Genomic DNA, 22,260 nt, shown 5'->3' with positions numbered 1-22,260 from the left:
TTATACAACTTCTCAATACCCTATATGTGGTTGAAAACTACTTTTGAGGCACTATGCAAAGCTTGGAAAGGAAGAAGAGCTATTTTGGAGCATAGATTTTGTTGAAATGGTTTGGCCGTCCTATGTCACATTGACAGAGCCCCTGTCATCCCAGAAAAGCAAACCCCATTTTACAAACTACACTTCGCAATGAATTTTACAAAATATTATACCATTGGGTGATGAAGAAATGGTAATTAAATTTTTACTGCTAAGATTTAGTATTAGCCCCAAATTTTACATTTTCACTACGGGAAATGGGTTAAAATGGCACCAATATTATCACACAATTTTTGCTGAATGTGGCAATACCCTACATGTGGTTGTACAGTACTATTTGTCTATTTAAGAGAGCTCAGGAAGGAAGGAGCGCTATTTGACTCTTTTGAACACAGATTTTCTAAATAATATGCAGAATCCATATATAGAGCCCATAAGTGCCTAAAGAGCATAAAGCTCTTAAGTGTCCCCATTTTGTAAATTACACTCCTTGTGGGAATTCATCTATAGGTGTAGTGACGATTTTGATTCCATAGGTGAGCGGAGGGAAAATTGCAAATATACAGTTAGGTCCAGAAATATTTGGACAGTGACACAATTTTCGCGAGTTGGGTTCTGCATGCCACCACATTGGATTTGAAATGAAACCTCTACAATAGAATTCAAGTGCAGATTGTAACGTTTAATTTGAAGGTTTGAACAAAAATATCTGATAGAAATTGTAGGAATTGTACACATTTCTTTACAAACACTCCACATTTTAGGAGGTCAAAAGTAATTGGACAAATAAACCAAACCCCAAAAAAAAATTTTTATTTTCAATATTTTGTTGCGAATCCTTTGGAGGCAATCACTGCCTTAAGTCTGGAACCCATGGACATCACCAAACGCTGGGTTTCCTCCTTCTTAATGCTTTGCCAGGCCTTTACAGCCGCAGCCTTCAGGTCTTGCTTTTTTGTGGGTCTTTCCGTCTTAAGTCTGGATTTGAGCAAGTGAAATGCATGCTCAATTGGGTTAAGATCTGGTGATTGACTTGGCCATTGCAGAATGTTCCACTTTTTTGCACTCATGAACACCTGGGTAGCTTTGGCTGTATGCTTGGGGTCATTGTCCATCTGTACTATGAAGCGCCGTCCGATCAACTTTGCGGCATTTGGCTGAATCTGGGCTGAAAGTATATCCCGGTACACTTCAGAATTCATCCGGCTACTCTTGTCTGCTGTTATGTCATCAATAAAAACAAGTGACCCAGTGCCATTGAAAGCCATGCATGCCCATGCCATCACATTGCCTCCACCATGTTTTACAGAGGATGTGGTGTGCCTTGGATCATGTGCCGTTCCCTTTCTTCTCCAAACTTTTTTCTTCCCATCATTCTGGTACAGGTTGATCTTGGTCTCATCTGTCCATAGAATACTTTTCCAGAACTGAGCTGGCTTCATGAGGTGTTTTTCAGCAAATTTAACTCTGGCCTGTCTATTTTTGGAATTGATGAATGGTTTGCATCTAGATGTGAACCCTTTGTATTTACTTTCATGGAGTCTTCTCTTTACTGTTGACTTAGAGACAGATACACCTACTTCACTGAGAGTGTTCTGGACTTCAGTTGATGTTGTGAACGGGTTCTTCTTCACCAAAGAAAGTATGCGGCGATCATCCACCACTATTGTCATCCGTGGACGCCCAGGCCTTTTTGAGTTCCCAAGCTCACCAGTCAATTCCTTTTTTCTCAGAATGTACCCGACTGTTGATTTTGCTACTCCAAGCATGTCTGCTATCTCTCTGATGGATTTTTTCTTTTTTTTCAGCCTCAGGATGTTCTGCTTCACCTCAATTGAGAGTTCCTTAGACCGCATGTTGTCTGGTCACAGCAACAGCTTCCAAATGCAAAACCACACACCTGTAATCAACCCCAGACCTTTTAACTACTTCATTGATTACAGGTTAACGAGGGAGACGCCTTCAGAGTTAATTGCAGCCCATAGAGTCCCTTGTCCAATTACTTTTGGTCCCTTGAAAAAGAGGAGGCTATGCATTACAGAGCTATGATTCCTAAACCCTTTCTCCGATTTGGATGTGAAAACTCTCATATTGCAGCTGGGAGTGTGCACTTTCAGCCCATATTATATATATAATTGTATTTCTGAACATGTTTTTGTAAACAGCTAAAATAACAAAACTTGTGTCACTGTCCAAATATTTCTGGACCTAACTGTATCATAGTGCCCTTACATTGTGCCCAGGAGGTATGGATCCTGAAAATAAAGTGGGCCAACCTCGCTACAGTACAGCAAATATGTGGATGCTAACTATGGTTTAGGCACATTGTGGGGCTCAAAAGGGAAAGGGGCACTTAGGATATGGGAGCGCAGATTTTGCAGGATTTCCTTTTGAATTTGGGGACAATAGCCATGGCACAGTTTCAGAGCCTTTATGCTACCAAAAAAGTGAAAACCCCCTATATTTCCATTAACAGATGATGGCCCTCAATGGGGACTTGTTTTTTTATTTGTGGATTGAGCTGAAACCTTTGTTGGGAACATTTTGGACCAAATTTATCCTTTGTTCTACGTTAAACAATTACATTGTGGATTTATGAAGAAGCAAGATGAAACACGAGCCAGGATGAAGGGACACAGTGCCTTGTTTTCCTTGTGCAGCAGTGATTTCTCTTTTACGTTTACTACGGCTGCACTGGGAACCTAGAGATGCATTAGAGCGCTTTACTCTCTTCTTCACCCAGGCTATGCTAGTTAGTCACTTTAATCACTTTTTGTTAACCTGGGCATATCTGCAAGTCCCTTTCAGTGAGGTATCGCCTGATAATTTTTTTATGTTGTTGAAACTTTTTCAATTAACTTATATACTTGTTTAATAATTTTAGGCTCGTGAATATATCTCAAGATAGTGTTTCTCAAACTGTGAAAATTGCAATTTTTTAAAAAAGTTTCTCAAATTTCTGATATTTTTGTAAATAAACGCAAAACGTAATTGTCACGATTCTGCAGTGCAGAGCATCTTGCACTGTGATGCTCTGCCACGCTCTCCTGAACTGGAAAGCTGGCAGTTACATGTTTCGTTTGTGCAGAGTATTTTGCAGTTGGACATGCTCTGCTGTGTTTCTTTGAGCACTTGCTGACAGGTTGTTCGACAGCACAGGCTTCCATGCTGGTTCTGGGAGAGGCCTACTCAGGTGTTCCACGTTTCCGGTAATTGCTCCGTTTCATTACTGAGCATGCTCTCCCAGAACTTCGCCAGTCGAACTCTCTGGTTCTGCAGTTATGCTCTTGGCTCTTGTTTGTGCTTGTGTTCTGATCTAAGCTTCTTAACCCCGGACTGTTTATTGACCCCTCTGCCCGCTCCCTGTTCTTGTCGTTACCTCCTGGGATCTGACCTCTGACTATTACCTGACTACATCTTTGTCTGCTCCCTGAATCTAATATATATTCCCCTGGAATTCTGACCCTCGGCCTCTGACTTGACTGCATTTCTGCTTACTCCCTGTGTCCTGTTGTGTCATCCTGTTTTCTGATCCCAGCTTGTCTGACTACCCTTCCGTCTATACCTATCTGTAAGTAGTGACTAACATCACAATAATCAACCTAAATTTACCATTAACATAAAAGTATAAAGTGCCACGAAAAAAAGTCTCAAAATTACTGGGGTATGTTGAAACATTCAAGAATTATTACAGATAAAGTGACAAGTCAGATTTGAAAATTTTGGCTGGCTACTAAGGAATTAAAAGATTGAAAAGTTCATATCTTGTGAGATAGGGACACAGATCAAAGTAAGGATCCAACAGAAGGCCTACAAAATCAAACACACCAACCAGTGAGTAGCTAAAATATAAAAGACAACTACTCACCTGCGCTGTCATCTGTAACAATCTCCACTTTATACCAATCATCAGCACTCACATATGTCTCTGTAGCATCAATATTGTTCAACTCTTCACCCTGAAACAAAAATTGTAAAATACACATCTATGATCAGCTCTAATCCTGCCATCTCCACAGTTCTCATTACACAAGTATAAAACATATCATACTGGGGGATAAAACAAGACTGAGCACAAGACCTTCACAGCCGTCTACACATCATAGGGAGATTTCATGGCACCTGCTCTCCATGTACCTGATGATCATCGGGATCTTCTTGTTTGCAATCCAGTAAGAGAAGAGGACTGGGACATCTCTCTGATGTTGTCCTCTTCCTGGATAGAACTGGAGGAGACACATCCTGAGGAACATTGGGATCTTCTTGTTTACAGTCTTGTGGGAGAAGAGGACGGGGATATCTCTCTGGTGTTGTCATCTTACTGGATAGAACTGGAGGAGACACATACAGGGACTGAATTCATTCCTTACATACATACATACAGATAATCATAGGCCGTGTGTATTTAGTCCTGTCTATTACCTGGTGATGTGAGGGTCTGAGGAGCCTCCATCATGGCATCCTCGTACAAATCTTTGTGTCCTTCTAGATACTCCCACTCCTCCAAGGAGAGATAGACAGCGACGTCCTGACACCTTATAGGAACCTGACACATACAAAGATACCGTCATCCCCCGATCCCTTCATAGCGTTACTATATAATGTCCCAGCATTCCCAGCAGTGTCACCTCTCCAGTCAGCAGCTCAATCATCTTGTAGGTGAGTTCTAGGATCTTCTGGTCATTGATGTCCTCCTGTATCAGGGGATGAGGTAAAGGCCCAATGATTGAGCTCAGGGGTCTTCCCCATCCCTCAGACACTGGGTCCTGTAAGCGCTCATTAGAGGTCGTCTTCACTATTCTGTAATCCTGATAATGGAGAGACACATTAATAGAGCTACAGTCATTTCCAGAGTCCTCACCTCACCAATTCTGCCCATCTGTTATTCCCATAGATAAGAATCTCTCACCTCTCCAGTAAGCTGGAAGAGGATCTCTAGGGTGAGGCGTAATATCCTCTCTGCCATCTTGTCACTTTCTCTTTCCATCCTTGATGTGTGAATGAGGAAAATTCTCTTATATAGAAGATCGCCACTGAGAGAATCTGGTATTGTAGGGACCTGAATGGGGAGAAGATGCTGATGTAATATCATATAGTTCTCGTCTAAGGCTATGTTCATATGCGGCATCATTTTTGTCAGCCTTAAAGTGCACCAAAACGCACCGTGGCAAAAACGTATAAAAAACGCAATGCGTTTTTACCGCGTTTGGCCCAATGCGTTTTTAAGTCAAATCTATTGACTGGATGGCTCAAAAACGCGGTAAAAATGCAGCACCCTGGGATATGCTACCCCAGTGGTCTGCAGGATCCTAAGGCTTTCTGGAACACACTCTGCTGAAAACCCACACCTCACACACAGGTAGGGGCACATTCCCTGAGAACTGGGCGCAGCATGTAGGTGGTTAACAGTGTTCAGATGTGAGAACCAATCCCTTAGCTGTTAGCCTGGAGAAGGGGCGTGGCTAGTGGGAAGCGACAGGGGTTGCTAGGCAGACTAGAGAGAGGAAAAACGACAGTTGAAGGAGTGATAGTTGAAAGGAGTCAGTGAGTGAGAGGGGTGTGAGGACACCCCAAAGGGCGACTAAGAGGTAGTAGCCTGAGGGTAGACAGAAGATCCCAGGTACTATGCACGATGGGGTACTGTACCCCAGAGTAGACGACAGCTCCAGGCGGTCTGCTGATCCAGACGTGTGTGGTGACTTCCAGGGTACCACACCACTCATAGGCTCAGGGACACAGTCTCATATATAGGACCCGGGAGAGGGCACCGAGAAGTAACCTACCCCACAAGGGACCGTGAGGCCTGTCATACTGGGCCCGGAAAGACAAAGGAGCGGAGTGCCGCAGGTCACCAACAGTTTCAGGCAAGGGGCCATCAGCTCTGCATGTGCACGGAGGGCTCAATAGGGTCTCAAGTCAGCAGTGGGACAAAGGAAAGTCGGTTGACCAGCCGTACCAAACTGCACTTACAACATCCAGTGAGTAAATACCAGTTAATCTGCAAGAACTGTGTTGTGTCTATTAATGGTGCACGACAAGGCGCAGCACACCTACATGCGACTTAAGCCCCTACTGGCGGAGGGCGCAAACACACTTGCTGCTATACCATCTGTCCCTAAAACCATAGCAGCGGCGAACATCTTATTACCGCAACCCGCCAGTGGCGTCATGAGTGACATACAAAATAACCCTGTTACCGAGCGTCAGCCAGGTCACGGAACCGGGCACGGCCACCTGTGATGGTGATCCCCATTATCCACCACCCGGAAGCGAGTATCCCATGGGCCTCGGGCGTGGTAGCTCTCTACAAAAACGCAAAAAGAATTGACACGCTGCAACTTGAAAAATGCAGCCAACAAAAGATGCCCAGTGTGGATAGCAAAATCGAAATCTCCTAGACTTTGCTGGGAGAAGGAAATACATGCATTTTGGTGCATCTTTGTGACCTCATAAACGAAGCAAAAGATGACCTGTGTAACGTAGCCTAATAATATAGTTACTGGAGACTTTATCCAATCACTGGCCACAGAAATGGTGCTAATATGTATGGCATGTGACTATTTTCTAAGTGTTCACCTGTTTGTGTTTTGTAGGTTTGCCAATATGGGTAGGGTTTGGGGTTTCAAGATCATTATCTGCAACTTTTTATAAAGTTTCAAAATTTGTCATAAATGTCCTCCAATTCACCCTAAACTACTTTATGTATCCCAGATATTTTGTGCCATTTAGCAAAACGTGAGACTTTTTCCACTTTAAACCATCAGATGTTCAAGACCACAAGGGGGACTAATAAATAGAATCAAACATTAATAATAATAATAATAATAATAATGATAAATAAAAAAGAGACTAGAAAAAGTAAAGAGAATATTAAATTCTGTTCTACGAAATGTGAAAATAGCACATTCGGTAACACATTTGTAAAAGTCCCATCTTTCAAAATAGAAAACTATTTAAACACAAAGGGTAAAACCCGTAAAGAACAATAAATCAAATATCAGACTTTCAATTTATTGGTCAATGTACAAAACAAAACCCCCAAAAAAAACCATCCAATCCACCCAGGCAAAGAAATCAAACCCCATAGATGTCCATTCAATTATGTATAATAATGAGAAATGACAAAGAGAAAAAGTATTGAACACATGAAGAAAGAGATGCAAAAAGGCATGGAAAGTCCTGACACCAGCTGAAATCTATCAGTAATTGGAAAGCAATCCTGCAACTTAGTGAAAGATAATATCAAATGGTTCAACTGATGCCTATAAAAAGGTTTTTCATTTCCAAGCTGCTACACAAGAAACCTTTCATAATGGGTAAAACTAGTGAGCTGTCCCAGGACCTTATTGTTGCAAAACATACTGATGACATTGGTTACAGTGGAATTTATAAACATTGAACACTTCAGTGAGAACTGTTGGAGCAATAATCTACAGTAGAAGTGGAAAAAACATCATTTTATCATAAACCGCCCACGACCAGGTGGTCACCGGAAGATTTCAGAGGAGTGAAAAGAATTACACTGGTATACAGTGGTTTTGGTGCCAACAATGAATAGTTTTATATTCAGTTTATGGTGCTGATTAAGAATATGACTTCAGTTATGCCAGATTGGCTCTAGTTTGAGATATTTAATAGTTAATTAATGCAACACAATTGAAAGGCATTCAGGACAATCACGTTGGAGACTCCAGCAGTATCGGCCATCATGTGTACGCCCCGTCTGCCACCTCGTGTACGCCCCGTCTGCCAGGACATCTTATCTCAGTCATATTCTTATCTTGGTGGAAAAATTTGCCTGGTTTCTTTCTGAATTTCCAAGGTTATTTGGAAATCTGTCTAAATGGTTATGGAGATAGTGTATCTTTATGCTCATAATAATTCCCAAATTTCAGTTAGCGAGTATATCTTGCACCAATTCTTTATAATTGTTTTCTCTATGATTACCCAAGTAGTTCTTCAGACAAAACTGTTCAAGGCCGAAGCCTGAGTGTCATTCTTGCATGTGATAAAATTGGAATTATTCATGAGTTTACGAACATGAGGACTATCAAAGATTCTAGTTTTCAGATGTCCATACTCAGTCCATGAAATTATCTACCAATGTACTTGAAGCAATTACCAGATTTGTCCAAAGCCCTAATAAATTGCTTCATTAATCCTAGCTTAATATGAAGCCTTGGGAGAATGATTTTGTTCTTGTCCACCAGTGGCTTGCTGATGTTACTTGCACTGCAAACAATCCTTTCTTCCTTTGTAGGCCATGCTACTTTTGTTCACTGATCTTTCTTTCCAAGAGGCACATGAAGCATGGGTATTTCGCGTATCCAGATTGCTGTCCAAGTAAGAAGTTCACAGCTTCAGATCAACACAAATCAACCACTGATGTATTATACAACTTCTTCCTCTTAACAAATATGGTAGAAGCCTGTCTTCTCTTGTCCGATAGGCTTTCAATTTAACTTTTGCCATTATAAGATTTTGTTCATTAATTCTGGATGCTAAAAGTTGAGATACTTGCAGGGACAGATTTAAGTGTCTAATCAGGTCATTAAGTTCTTTTTGGCTTAATGCTTGAAGTCTCGAAGAGCTTCCCTCAAATTCACTTCCACTGCTACTTCCTGCCATACACTCCGAACCCTGCCTCTCTTCAGAGCCATTATGACCACAGAGATCCATTTTAATCTCATCAGTCCACAGGACTTGTTTCCAAGATTAATCAGGCTAGTTTAGATGGTTTTTTTGCAGCCTTCTGACCCTGTATTTATGGTGATGAGGACAGGGTTTTTTTCTAATGACTCTTCCATGAGGACCATATTTGTTCAGGTGTCTCTGAACAGTGGAACAATGTACCATAACTCCAGAGTCTGCTAACTCTTCCTGAAGATCTTTAGCTGTCAGGCAGGGGTTCTGATTTGCATCTCTAAGGGGTACTTTGCATGCTGCGACATCGCTAGCTGATTGTAGCGATGCCGAGCGCGATAGTCCCCGCCCCCGTCGCAGATGCGATATCTTGTGATAGCTGCCGTAGCGAACATTATCTCTACGGCAGCTTCACACGGACTTACCTGCCCTGCGACGTGGCTCTGGCCGGCGACCCGCCTCCTTCCTAAGGGGGCGGGTCGTGCGGCGTCACAGCGATGTCACGCGGAGGGGCGGAGATGAGCCGGACGTAAACATCCCGCCCACCTCCTTCCTTCCTCATCAGCGATGTGTGCTGCCGCAGGAACGAGGAACAACATCGTACCTGTCGCTGCAACGATATTATGGAAATTACCGACACTGCACAGATCACCGATTTACGACGCTTTTGCGATCGTTTATCGGTGCTTCTAGGTTTTACACATTGCGACGTCGTTACCGGCGCCGGATGTGCGTCACTTTCAATTTGACCCCGACGATATCGCTGCTGCGATGTCGCAACGTGCAAAGCCCCCCTAACAATCCTACAAGCAACTCTCACAGAAATTTTGCTTGGACGTCTAGACCTTATTGTGACCTCCATTGTTCCTGATCACTGCCATTTCTTAATTACGCTTCAAACTGAGGAAAGGGCAACTTGAAAAGGCTTTGCTATCTTCTTTTTGCCTTCTACTGCTTTGTGCACCTCCACCATATTCATTTTCAGAGTGCTAGGTAGCTGCTTAGAAGAACCCATGGTGCTGTTTTTTGGCACAAGGTTATAAAAGGCCAGGTTTTTATAAAGATGTTTAATTTGCATCACCGGCCTTTCCTAATCATGATAGTCAACAAGCCATAACCCTAACAGGCTAAAAAGGTCTGAAACCTCGGTCAAAGTTATCGGATCACACAAATCTCCAAGGTTGTTCAAATTTTTGCATCGGCCCATTTTCCTTACTGTAATTTTTAAACTGTAAAATATTAAAAAAAAATTGGCCTAACATTCAAAAGAAATGTGTCATCTTTAACTTTATGCCTTTAAGAGATCAATTCATCTTCAACTTGCTTAACTGTTTACAATTACAGTCATTTTGATCATGGGTGTCCAAACTTTGACATGCCACTGTATTTATGTACTTATTAAGACAGAACTTTTTTGGTATAAGACTGAGGTTCCTGCAGGTCACCTGACTACGCAGTGGAGATGAGGAGCAGAACATGGACAAGGTGAGTGTTAATGTGTGAAGAGTTGTGGGAATATGTGTGAGAGTTGATGAGAAGAGTTTTGTGTGTTGATTATCAGAGGTGTGTACGTGTACACAGTCATGGCATGTTATTTTATGGGGGGTCTGTGTGGGGGACATCAGACTTTACAGGTGAAAATAGGGAATGTACTGTAGGGGCACCATACTGATGTGCTAAAATTTACTGTAGCGTAGCTTATTAATACCATATGACCAAAAATGTTTAATGAAGGATGTGAAGATCTGAGGTTGTGGGTTGTATTAATCACCTAGGCAGGTTAACGATGCAACAAATTTTATTTCTTCCGTACACGGTTTACAGCAACCATAATCCTTATGCTCCTTCAGACATTAGATACCACAACTGTAGTGAGTGTATCCAGCTCCAGTCGGCAACAACAGTTTTAAGGACAGTTCCTCAGATCCTGATGACAAATATCATGATTGTAGCGTGTGTATCCAGCGCCAATCTCTATAGTCCATCAATGGGTACCAGGACCTGGATGCAACAACAGATCCTCTCCCTTCCACGTTACAGCACCAACTCAGACCAAACATGTGGCTTCTTGTTCTCCCTCTATAGGGATCAGACCCCCTCAATGGGCAGAAGAGCTCACATCCACCCCCATAAACATCGTCTAGAAGTAGCTCAAAGTATGCAGAAGGTTCCGGAAGCCAAATCCGAAAACGTCTGTATTGGGAAACCCCCTGTAGAGATGAACAAAAACGCACAAACCCCACCAGATGCAGAATTATTAATCTTTCTGTAGGCCTGATAATATTAGAGTCCATGGAGATAGGCTGGAGTTGACACTATGTTACATGGAGAACAATAACTTAATGGAGGCCCCTGAGACACTCAGTCAAGAGCATCTCAAACTGAAAAGCAATCAAATCTCTAATCAAACACGACAATAAGATTGACGTAACGAGCGCTTCATGCTTGAACAAGTTGCTTTATGTCCTGTGGTCCAATAGTCTTTAATCTTTGTCCAGCTCATCACAAATAATATTTTTAATTATATTAATTTATCCTGTATCCACTGTATAGTGAATAACTTACTGGTCATTGATAGACACCTAGCAATCGTGTTAGCAAGGACTCTGGAAACATTAATTGTGTATACTGCCAGAGAAAGCAGAGTAAATTCCTCCTGTATTTCCTGCAGTCATAAACAATGAATAATGCTCAAGCCAAAGACTCACATGTCTACCTTTCCCCAGCTAAAAATATTGCAATAGACCTTGACCCATCAATACTGTTCCCACATACACTGCCCTCAGCACATTATCTGTATTCAGAGTTGTCACTGTGTTATCTGTGGTGTTACATTGGACTGCTGTTTACACTTAATGAGTTATCCCTGATGTTGTGGCTGAGGACAGCAAAATATTTTTTTGGATTGGGCAACTCATCTTTTTCTGACTCTAGCAATACCCTCGTCACCAGGGTCGTAACTATCGTGGTCACAGTGATTGCGACTGCAACCGAGCTCGGGGATACAAGGGGCCCATTGGCCCTAGTGCCTCTTTTAGCTGGATGTTCGTCCGAGGGTATGCATCCAACAAAATCACATCACAGCACAGAGACCCATCAGGTCAATGCACTGCGATGTGCCGGCTGCCAATTAAGGCTATGAATGTTCACTGCTCCCCATGCCTATAATTCAGAGCATGGGGAGCAGAGAATATGCGGGCACCCAGCAGCTGACCGAGCTGTCAATGTGACAGTGACAGCACGCGCTGCATCGCTTACACACTAGTCAGTAACGGCATGCCATCATCACAGGAGGATGCCAGGGAAGCGGAGAGAAGGTGAGTATTATCGGAGTTTTTTGTGCAGCACCCTGGGTTATTATATGTACCATGATGGAACCATTATTGGGACACATATATCAGGATGTGGCCATTACAGGGACATGTATACAGGATGTGGCCATTACGGGGACCAGGATAAGGCCATTACGAAGACATGTATACCAGGATGTGGCCATTACGGGGACATGTATACCAGGATGTGGCCATTACAGGGACATGTTTACCAGGATGTGGCCATTACGGGGACCAGGATAAGGCCATTACGAAGACATGTATACCAGGATGTGGCCATTACGGGGACCAGGATAAGGCCATTACGAAGACATGTATACCAGGATGTGGCCATTACGGGGACCAGGATAAGGCCATTACGAAGACATGTATACCAGGATGTGGCTATTACGGGGACATGTATACCAGGATGGGGCTATATATACCAGGATGGGGCTATATATACCAGGATAGGGCCAGCATGTGGACATATGCCAGGATGGGGCAAAGATAGAGACATATATACAAGCATAAGGCCATCTATACCACGATGGACCATGAAGGGGCCATACATACGAGGATGGGGGCCATATACTCCATGATATAGCCATGACGAGCTCATACACCAGGATGAGGACATATTTACCAGGAAGTAGCCCAGGATGGGGGTCAGTACTATACCTGCTGTGTGTGCTGATACATGGTATGTTAATTCATCCACCCTACTTTACCAATACATCTGACCTGTTCTCTCTTTGCTTTAATATCTCCCTGGCATGCTCCAGCATCTCACTGTAACCTCTCCCCCCAGTTCCCCAACCTCCTTTATGACCTTTCTTTACTCTGCCTATGTGATGCTGCATCTAGCTTCTTTGATTGAGTGATCAAGAGGTTCTTGTTGCAACCCACCCCTTCACAGCTGATTGCACTTGTATATGTATATATTGGGGCAACTAAAAGTCTGCACATAGACTTTTCGTCTGCACCAATACAAGTCTGCACCATATAAGTATGATGCATTGAATTAGGCCAGAAGTGACCGGAAGGTAACTGGATATATAGTCACTGTAAACAATGTTTGTATTTACCTTCACTTTCACTCCTATAATACTTCACTGTCTACTGCCCCCTCTGATCCCTAAACCCAGTAATGAACTATTCATCTCTCCCTCCATCCTCCCCACCCATCTCACGTTCCCCTCAGATATTTTCCTCCACATTTCACCCAGTGTCTCCAGACACACACGACCATCTCATGGCCTCTCCTGCTCCCACCTACTAACACTCTCACTGCTTCTCCTCACTGCTGGAGATATCTCTCCTAATCCTGGTCCTCCTCACCACATCCCTATTGTCGCTTCAAATCCTCATCCACAACCTATCACAAATTTCCGCAACCTCTCTAACCTCATACCCATCCACCCGGCCCCCGCTCCCCTAGTCCCACTAACAGGAGCTCTATGGAACGCTCGCTCCATCTGCAACAAACTTTCCTACATCCATGATCTTTTCATCACTAATAAACTTTCCTTCCTCGCCATCACAGAAACCTGGCTCATCCCTCTGACACAGCCTCTCCTGCTGCACTTTCTTATGGCGGTCTCCAACTCTCTCACACCCCCTGCCCCAGCAACAAGCATGGTGGAGGAGTTGGTTTGCTCCTGTCCGACCAATGCTCCTTTACACCAATTCCACTACCACCCTCGGTTACTCTCCCATCTTTTGAGGTGCACTCCGTACGCATCTACGCCGGCTCCAACCTTCAACTGGCTGTCATTTACCGCCCTCCAGGGCCAGCCACTGCCTTTTTTGACCATTTCACCACCTGGCTACTACACTTCCTTTCCACCAACATCCCCACCATCATCATGGGTGATCTCAATATCCCCATTGACACTTCCCACTCATCTGTCTCCAAACTTCTAACACTCACTTCCTCCTTCGGCCTCACCCAATGGTCCTCTGCAGCTACTCACAAAGATGGCCACACGCTGGACCTCATCTTCACTCGCCTCTGTTCCCTATCTAACCTCTTTAACTCGCCTCTCCCCCTGTCTGACCGCAACCTACTCACATTCTCTTCCCTCTCGTCTCCAAGTACGCAACCCCCCCTCCACAAACTTTCACACCCTCGCAGAAATATCAAACACCTTGATTTACACGCACTTTCTTAGTCCCTTCTCTCTCTCACAGACATTGCATTTTAACACGATGCAGATGCTGCTGCAACTTTATACAACACTACAATCTCTGCAGCTCTCGAATCAGCTGCCCCCCTCATACACCCCAAAACCCGCACAATCAACAGGCAACCCTGGCACACGAGGCAGACTAAAGAACTAAGACGGGCTTCCAGAATTGCTGAGCGCAGATGGAAGAAGTCTCATTCCACTGAACACTTCATTGCATATAAAGAGTCCCTCACCACTTTCAAGTCCACACTCACTGCTGCAAAATAAACCTACTTCTCATCCCTCATATCCTCTCTCTCACAACCCTAAACAGCTATTCAACACTTTCAATTCTCTCCTCCGTCCTCCTGCACCACCTCCCTCTCCGCTCATCTCAGCTTAAGACTTTGCCTCTTTCTTCAAGCAGAAGATTGACAACATCAGAGCAAGCTTTGGCCCACAATCACCACGGCCCCTCATCATAGCTACTCAGCCCTCTTCCTCCAAATCCAGCTTCTCCACGATGACAGATCATCTTTCCACTCTACTCTCAAGATCACATCTAACCACCTGTGCACTGGACCCGCTCCCATCGCACCTCATCCCCAACATCACCGCAGTCCTCATCCCAGCCCTAACCCATCTCTTCAACCTATCACTAACAAGTGGTGTATTCCCCTCATGCTTTAAACATGCCTCCATTACACCCATCCTCAAAAAGCCCTCCCATCCTCTGTGTCAAACTATCGCCCCATATCCCTTTTCCCCTATGCCTCAAAACTACTGGAACAGCATGTCCATCTTGAACTGTCCTCATACCTCTCCTCCTGCTCCCTCTTTGACCAGCTACAATCTGGCTTCCGACCACATCACTCTACTGAAACTGCCCTAACCAAAGTCACCAATGATCTACTAACCGCCAAAGCCAAGCGACACTACTCTATCCTCCTCCTCCTAGACCTGTCCTCTGCCTTCGACACAGTAGACCATTCCCTCCTACTACAGATTCTCTCATCTCTGGGCATCACAGACTTGGCCCTATCTTGGATCTCCTCATACCTAACCGACCGAACTTTCAGCGTCTCCCATTCTCACACCACTTCCTCATCTCGCCCCCTATCTGTTGGTGTCCCCCAAGGCTCAGTTCTTGGACCCCTGCTGTTCTCCATCTACACCTTCGGCCTGGGACAGCTCAGAGTCCCACGGCTTTCAGTATCATCTCTATGCCGATGACACACAGATCTACCTCTCTGGACCTGACATTACCTCTCTACTAACAATAGCATTAGTGTTAAATCATCAAGGTGAATGTCTACTTTATTTCTTCTACTTTCAGTTCACCCGCTGTGTATGTCCTAATCTAATGTATAATGTTCTTCTGTCAACTCTACTGTCTTGTCAATTAAGTCATTCATGTTATGATTTAAGTTGTGCTGCTGTGATACACTTTATTGATCCCGTGGAAAATTATGGTATCGTATCGTATTGTATCGTATCGTATCCAAAATTCCAATGTCTGTCTGCTATTTCATCCTTCTCTGCGTGACTCCTAAAGCTTAACATGGACAAAACAGAGTTTATTGTCTTTCCTCCTCCTTACTCATCTCCTCCAACAAGCCTTTCCATCAAACTTGATGGTTGCTCACTCTCCCCAGTCTCACAAGCTCGTTGCCTTGAAGTAACCCTAGACTCTGCTCTATCCTTCAAGCCACACATCCAAGCCCTCTTCACCTCATGCAGACTACAACTTAAAAATATCTCCCGGATCCGTGCATGCCCTCATCATCTCCCGTCTTGACTACTGCAACCTCCTTCTCTCTGGCCTCCCTTCCAACACTCTTGCACCCCTCCAATCTATCCTGAACTCTGCAGCCCGATTAATCCACCTCTCCCCTCGCTATTCCCCAGCCTCGCCACTCTGCCAATCCCTTCACTGGCTTCCCATCGCCCAACGACTCCAGTTCAAAACATTAACCATGACATACAAAGCCATCCACAACCTGTCTCCTCCCTACATCTGTGACCTAGTGTCCTGGTACCTACCTGCATGCAACCTCAGATCCTCACAAGATCTCCTTCTCTACTCCTCTTCCCACAATCGCGTACAAGATTTTTCCCGTGCCTCCCCCATACTCTGGAACGCTTTACCTCAGCATATCAGACTCTCCCCTACTGTGGAAAGTTTCAAAAGGAACCTCAAGACCCACCTCTTCCAACAAGCCTACAACCTACAATAACCCTCAGTCCAGTACACCACTGCGCAACCAGCTCTGTTCTCACCTATTGTACCATCACCCATTTCCTGTAGACTGTGAGCCCTCGCGGGCAGGGTCCTCTCTCCTCCTATACCAGTCTGTTTTGTATTGTTAATGATTGTTTTATGTATACCCTCTTTTACTTGTAAAGCGCCATGGAATAAATGGCGCTATAATAAATAATAATAATAATAATAATAATAATAAAGAGGGAGGGGAGCAACACGTATGTCTCTATAGGATTTAGAATGCTACAACTGCTCGTACATCTGACCAATATATAGAGGGGGGGAGGAAACCCCAGGTTCCAACTTTGCATCGGGGCCCATCAGGCTCTAGTTACACCACTACCGGTCACTATATTTCTTCCAAAAAAAAAAAAAAGGAAATAAAAATGCAGACGGAGGAAAAATAGTGACACAAAACCAAATAAAAAAAAGTTTGGAAGTTTTTTAAGCACTAAACTAATTATATACAGTATATATAAACCTTATAAGTCTGTTACGTCCTTGGTACTGCAGCCCTGGAGAGTCAGGGGGGAGAGAGGGCGGGGATTCAGGGGAGAGAGCAGGGGAAGGATTCAGGGGAGAGAGCGGGGGGGGGGGGGATATTGGGATGTTCAGGGGGGAGAGTGGGGGAAGGATTCAGGGGAGGGAGCGGGGGGGGGATATTGGGATATTCAGGGGAGAGCGCAGGGTGGGATATTCAGGGGGGGAGAGTGGGCGGGGATTTAGGGGAGAGTGCCGGGGAAGGATTCAGGGGAGAAAGCGGGGGGGGGGGGGGGTATTGGGATATTCAGGGGAGAAAGCAGGGTGGGATATTCAGGGGGTAGAGTGGGTGGGGATTCAGGGGGGAGAGCGGGGGGGATATTCAGGGGGGAGAGCGGGGGGGATATTCAGGGGGGAGAGCGGGGGGGATATTGGGATATTCAGGGGACCGAGTGGGGAGGATTCAGGGAAGAGAGCGGAGGAAGGATTCAGGGGAGAAAGCAGGGGGGGATTCAGGGGAGAGAGCAGGGGGGATTTCAAGGGCAAAACAGGACAGGGAAGGAAAAACTCAAGAAGAAAAACCACATAAGAGAAAATGGGAACAAAAGAATAATAGAGCCCCTGCACCTACCTCCACCTGCAGAGCCGCACACTAGATATATGGCTGCTCTGTGCTTACAGGACCTGTGATGATGTCACATGGAGGGGAGGAGTCAGGGTCACATGATCAGCTCCTCAGTGTATGCAGGACTCTGCTGTGCTGGTTGTCATGGTGCTGGATGAGAGGAGGTTTTATGTGTGGGGTCAGGAGGGGTTTACAGTGTAGATGTAGCAGAGCCGCATGTGTACGAGGTGTACGGAGCGGAGCCGTGTGTGTACGAGGTGTACGGAGCGGAGCCGTGTGTGTATGAGGTGTACGGAGCAGAGCCGTGGGTGTACGAGGTGTACGGAGCAGAGCCGTGTGTGTACGAGGTGTACGGAGCAAAGCCGTGTGTGTACGAGGTGTACAGAGCGGAGGTGTGTGTACGAGGTGTACGGAGCAGAGCCGTGTGTGTACCAGATGTACAGAGCGGAGGTGTGTGTACGAGGTGTACGGAGCAGAGCCGTGTGTGTACAGAGCGGAGCCGTGTATGTACGAGGTGTACGGAGCGGAGCCGTGTGTGTACGAGGTGTACGGAGCGGAGCCGTGTGTGTACGAGGTGTACGGAGCGGAGCCGTGTGTGTACGGAGCGGAGCCGTGTGTGTACGAGGTGTAAGGAGCGGAGCCGTGTGTGTACGAGGTGTACGGAGCGGAGCCGTGTGTGTACGAGGTGTATGGAGCGGAGCCGTGTGTGTACGAGGTGTATGGAGCGGAGCCGTGTGTGTACGAGGTGTATGGAGCGGAGCCGTGTGTGTACGAGGTGTACGGAGCGGAGCCGTGTGTGTACGAGGTGTACGGAGCGGAGCCGTGTGTGTACGAGGTGTACGGAGCGGAGCCGTGTGTGTACGAGGTGTACGGAGCGGAGCCGTGTGTGTACGAGGTGTACGGAGCGGAGCCGTGTGTGTACGAGGTGTACGGAGCAGAGCCGTGTGTGTACGAGGTGTACGGAGCAGAGCCGTGTGTGTACGAGGTGTACGGAGCAGAGCCGTGTGTGTACGAGGTGTACGGAGCAGAGCCGTGTGTGTACGAGGTGTACGGAGCAGAGCCGTGTGTGTACGAGGTGTACGGAGCAGAGCCGTGTGTGTACGAGGTGTACGGAGCAGAGCCGTGTGTGTACGAGGTGTACGGAGCAGAGCCGTGTGTGTACGAGGTGTACGGAGCGGAGCCGTGTGTGTGTACGAGGTGTACGGAGCGGAGCCGTGTGTGTACGAGGTGTACGGAGCAGAGCCGTGTGTGTACGAGGTGTACGGAGCAGAGCCGTGTGTGTACGAGGTGTACGAAGCGGAGCCGTGTGTGTACGAGGTGTACGGAGTGGAGCCGTGTGTGTGTACGAGGTGTACGGAGCAGAGCCGTGTGTGTACGAGGTGTATGGAGCGGAGTTGTGTGTGTATGACATGTACGGAGTGGAGCAGAGTGTTTATGGAGCGGAGCTGTGTGTATACGACATGCACAAAACTGAATTGTGTGTCTACAGAGCAGAGCTGTATGTGTATGACGTCTACAGAGCGGATCCGCATTTATATGGAGCTGAGCCGTGTATGTACGATATGTAGGGAGCTGAGCCGTGTGTGTAAAACGTACATGGAGCGGAGCTGTTTGTGTATGATGTGTGCGGAGAAGAGTCGTGTGAGAATGATGTGTACGGAGTGGAGCTGTGTTTTTATGGAGCAGAGTGTGTGTATGACATGTCGCGGGCGGAGGAGGGGACGCCGCTGCGCTCGCTAACGCTCGGGTCCGGCGCTGCTGCTGCTCGGTGGCTCGAGCGGTGGGCCGGATCCGGGGACTCGAGCGGCGCTCCTCGCCCGTGAGTGAAAGGGGGGGAGAGGTGATTTGGTTTGGGGATTTAGTCCGTGACGCCACCCACGGGTCGTGGTGAAGATGGGCACCACCGCTGCTGGTGACGGGGATCCTGGGAGCGATGATAGGGAGCAGCTGGGATGTTGTTTACCCCCTCTGTGGGTAGGGGTAGGTGGTCCCAGGGCCCGGTGATGTGATGGGGCTGCAGGGCCGGTGAGGTGCAGGGTTGCAGGGACAGCGCGGCGCAGTGCCGGATGGCACAGATGTACTCACTCAGCAAATGAGGCACAAAGTCTCCGGTAAACTAAACGGCTGGATGGACGGGTCCCGCAGCCGGCTGCTGTATCTCTCCCTGGACAGGTGATGGTGGCTGTCTCTCCCTGCACCTTAGTGTTTTTGTTTGACTACTGTGGCTTCCCAGCGGTAGTCCGCTCCCCGGTGTATGAGTGCCGTAGGAGCCCGTTGTGCCCGCAGGCGCTGGCCCTTGGGTCTCTAGCCGTTGGCGGTGGCTGTATACCCTCACGGTGTGGACGGTTGCCTTCAATCGGGACTTTTGCTGTTAGGAAACCCCTGGGGTTCCAGTCACATTCGGATTTGACTATTGTCGGCGGCTCCAAGCCTGGTCGGGGTCCGATGGCCCTGCCTGTGTGTGCTGGCTTCACTTCGCTTCCCGGTCGGTACCGGCGGGCCAACGCCCGACCCCGGTCCTACAGTTCCGCGTTGCTCCACCACTCCTGCAGACGGCCACCACCGTCTGCCAACCTTGCTGTCAGTGCGTGGGCTCCAACCCAGACACCCAAGTGTTTACTCCTCTCACTTCCACCTCCTGGACTAAACTGTCACCTTTCCCGCCTCCAGGCCTGTGAACTCCTCGGTGGGTGGGGCCAACCGCCTTGGCCCCGCCACCACCTGGTGTGGACATCAGACACTGGAGGGAGGCAACAAGGGTTTTGTGTTTGACTAATGTTGCTGTCCTAGGGGTGGGGGTGTTTGTGTGTTATCTGTGACGACCTGGCTAGTCCAGGGCCCCACAGACGTACATAGCGGAGCCGTGTGTACAGAGCAGAATTGCAGGGCCGAGCTCCATTATCCATATCCTCCTTGGCGTTAACTCTGCTTCCTGCACTCACATATCAGCATTGTTGATCTTCCACATAATTTCCTATAAGAATATCTTCATCACCCCAACCATTCCTTGACCCCAAAGCTAAAGTCAGGGTCTACAGTCACTTTTGGGATATTCCTCCATTGGCTTCCAGCCAATTCAATGATAATCCCCGGTCTTTCCTATATCACCTCCGGCCAAACCACTCTGGGATCAGCTAGGGTGAGGAACAACTTAGTAGACAGAGTAGGAAAAGCTCGGTACTTTTCAACTCTGAACATCACAAAGGGGTACTGGCTGGTGACCCTGATGGAGGCCACGAAGGAAAAGACGGCCTTTGTAACACCTGAATGGCTATATCAGTATAAGCTATTACCTTTTGGATTGCATGGCGCACTAGCAAAATTCCAATGGTTAATTGATGTCATCCTCCGTCCCCATCGCCAATATGCCTCAGCGATCCTCGATGACATTGTGGTATTTAGTAAGGATTTGCAAAGTCACTTACCAAAGGTTCGGGCAGTAGTGGATTCTATTCAACAAGCGGGGCTAACTGCCAACCCCCAACAATGTACCCTATGCGGGGCAGAAGCTAGGTACCTAGGGTATGTCATTGGGCAAGGAGTCATCAAACCTCAAGTAAACAAAGTGTAGGCAATTCAGAACTGGCCCCGTTCCCTCACAACAAAGCAAGTAAGAGCTTTTTTGGTCTTAGTTGAATATTCCAGACGATTTATTCCCAATTTTGGCACAATATCGGCTTCCTTGATGGACTGTCTAAAAGGAAGAAAGTCCAAAACGGTCCACTAGAATGATCCGGCTGAGGAAGCTTTCATGTTATTGAAGTCCGTGTTGTGTTGAACACCTGTTCTGAGACTTTCTTCCTTTTAGACAGTTCCCTGAAAAATCCTAACAGGAAAATTGCCCACATAGAAAATTGCCCACATGCCCACACAGAAAATTGCCAATTGCAGCATCACAAAGTTTGAGATGTATGATATTTGAGGTGCAAGGTGAGGATGTTCACGAGTTCACGATAAGTGATCAACTTATGCTTTACAGTTGACCTAGTGCAAAACTGCAAAAATGCTGAAGATCTGTGGTTTGTAGCAGTCTGTCATAATCAGCAATAGATAGATATAGGGTAAGTTCACACTGCGTTTTTCGCTGCGTTTTTGCGCGTTTTTCGGGTGCGTTTTTGGCCTCAAAAATGCATGACTTTGCTTCCCCAGCAAAGTCTGAGTTTTCATGTTTGCTGTCCACACACAACTTTTTTTTTTTAAGCTGCGTTTTTGAGCTTAGCAAAAAAAATGGACATGTCAATTCTTTCCTGCTTTTTTCTGCGTTTTCCCCACATACAATGCATTGCAAAAACGCAGCAAAACGCAGAGATCAAAAACGCAGCCAAAAACGCACCAAATCGCAGTAAAAACGCATGCGTTTTTGCCGCGTTTTTTTTACGCGGGTGCGTTTTTGTGCGTTTTTAGCGGCCAAAAACGCACAAAAACGCAGCATCAAAAAACGCAGTGTGTGAACTTAGCCATAGTCTGCTGTAATCTCTCACTGATTCTGCCTTACTCCTCCCATCAGCCCAAAACAGCAGCACATGCAGAACCAGCAGCAGTGTGATCCAGATATACAGTGCCTACAAGTAGTATTCAACCCCCTGCAGATTTAGCAGGTTTGATAAGATGCAAATAAGTTAGAGCCTGCAAACTTCAAACAAGAGCAGGATTTATTAACAGATGCATAAATCTTACAAACCAACAAGTTATGTTGCTCAGTTAAATTTTAATAAATTTTCAACATAA

General features: G+C 46.2%; 1 protein-coding gene across 1 annotated transcript in view; it reads right to left on the bottom strand.

The window, feature by feature from the left end:
* The window catches only part of LOC142312394 (uncharacterized), a 95,735-nt gene extending 78,143 nt beyond the window's left edge, over nucleotides 1–17,592 (bottom strand). Inside the window, exons 1-6 of the mRNA XM_075351338.1 lie at nucleotides 17,539–17,592; nucleotides 4,949–5,098; nucleotides 4,668–4,847; nucleotides 4,462–4,585; nucleotides 4,177–4,370; nucleotides 3,908–3,998 (exon numbers count right to left, since the gene is read on the bottom strand). Of these exons, the coding sequence (XP_075207453.1) occupies nucleotides 3,908–3,998; nucleotides 4,177–4,370; nucleotides 4,462–4,585; nucleotides 4,668–4,847; nucleotides 4,949–5,026 (667 nt within the window). The 5' untranslated portion in view covers nucleotides 5,027–5,098; nucleotides 17,539–17,592. The remainder of the gene's footprint in view (nucleotides 1–3,907; nucleotides 3,999–4,176; nucleotides 4,371–4,461; nucleotides 4,586–4,667; nucleotides 4,848–4,948; nucleotides 5,099–17,538) is intronic.
* Between the last annotated feature and the right edge of the window lie 4,668 nt (nucleotides 17,593–22,260).

This window comes from Anomaloglossus baeobatrachus, chromosome 5 (genome assembly GCF_048569485.1).
Source record: "Anomaloglossus baeobatrachus isolate aAnoBae1 chromosome 5, aAnoBae1.hap1, whole genome shotgun sequence".
In the NCBI taxonomy this organism is placed as follows: Eukaryota; Metazoa; Chordata; class Amphibia; order Anura; family Aromobatidae; genus Anomaloglossus; species Anomaloglossus baeobatrachus.
This window is presented reverse-complemented; position numbering and strand designations above follow the sequence as displayed.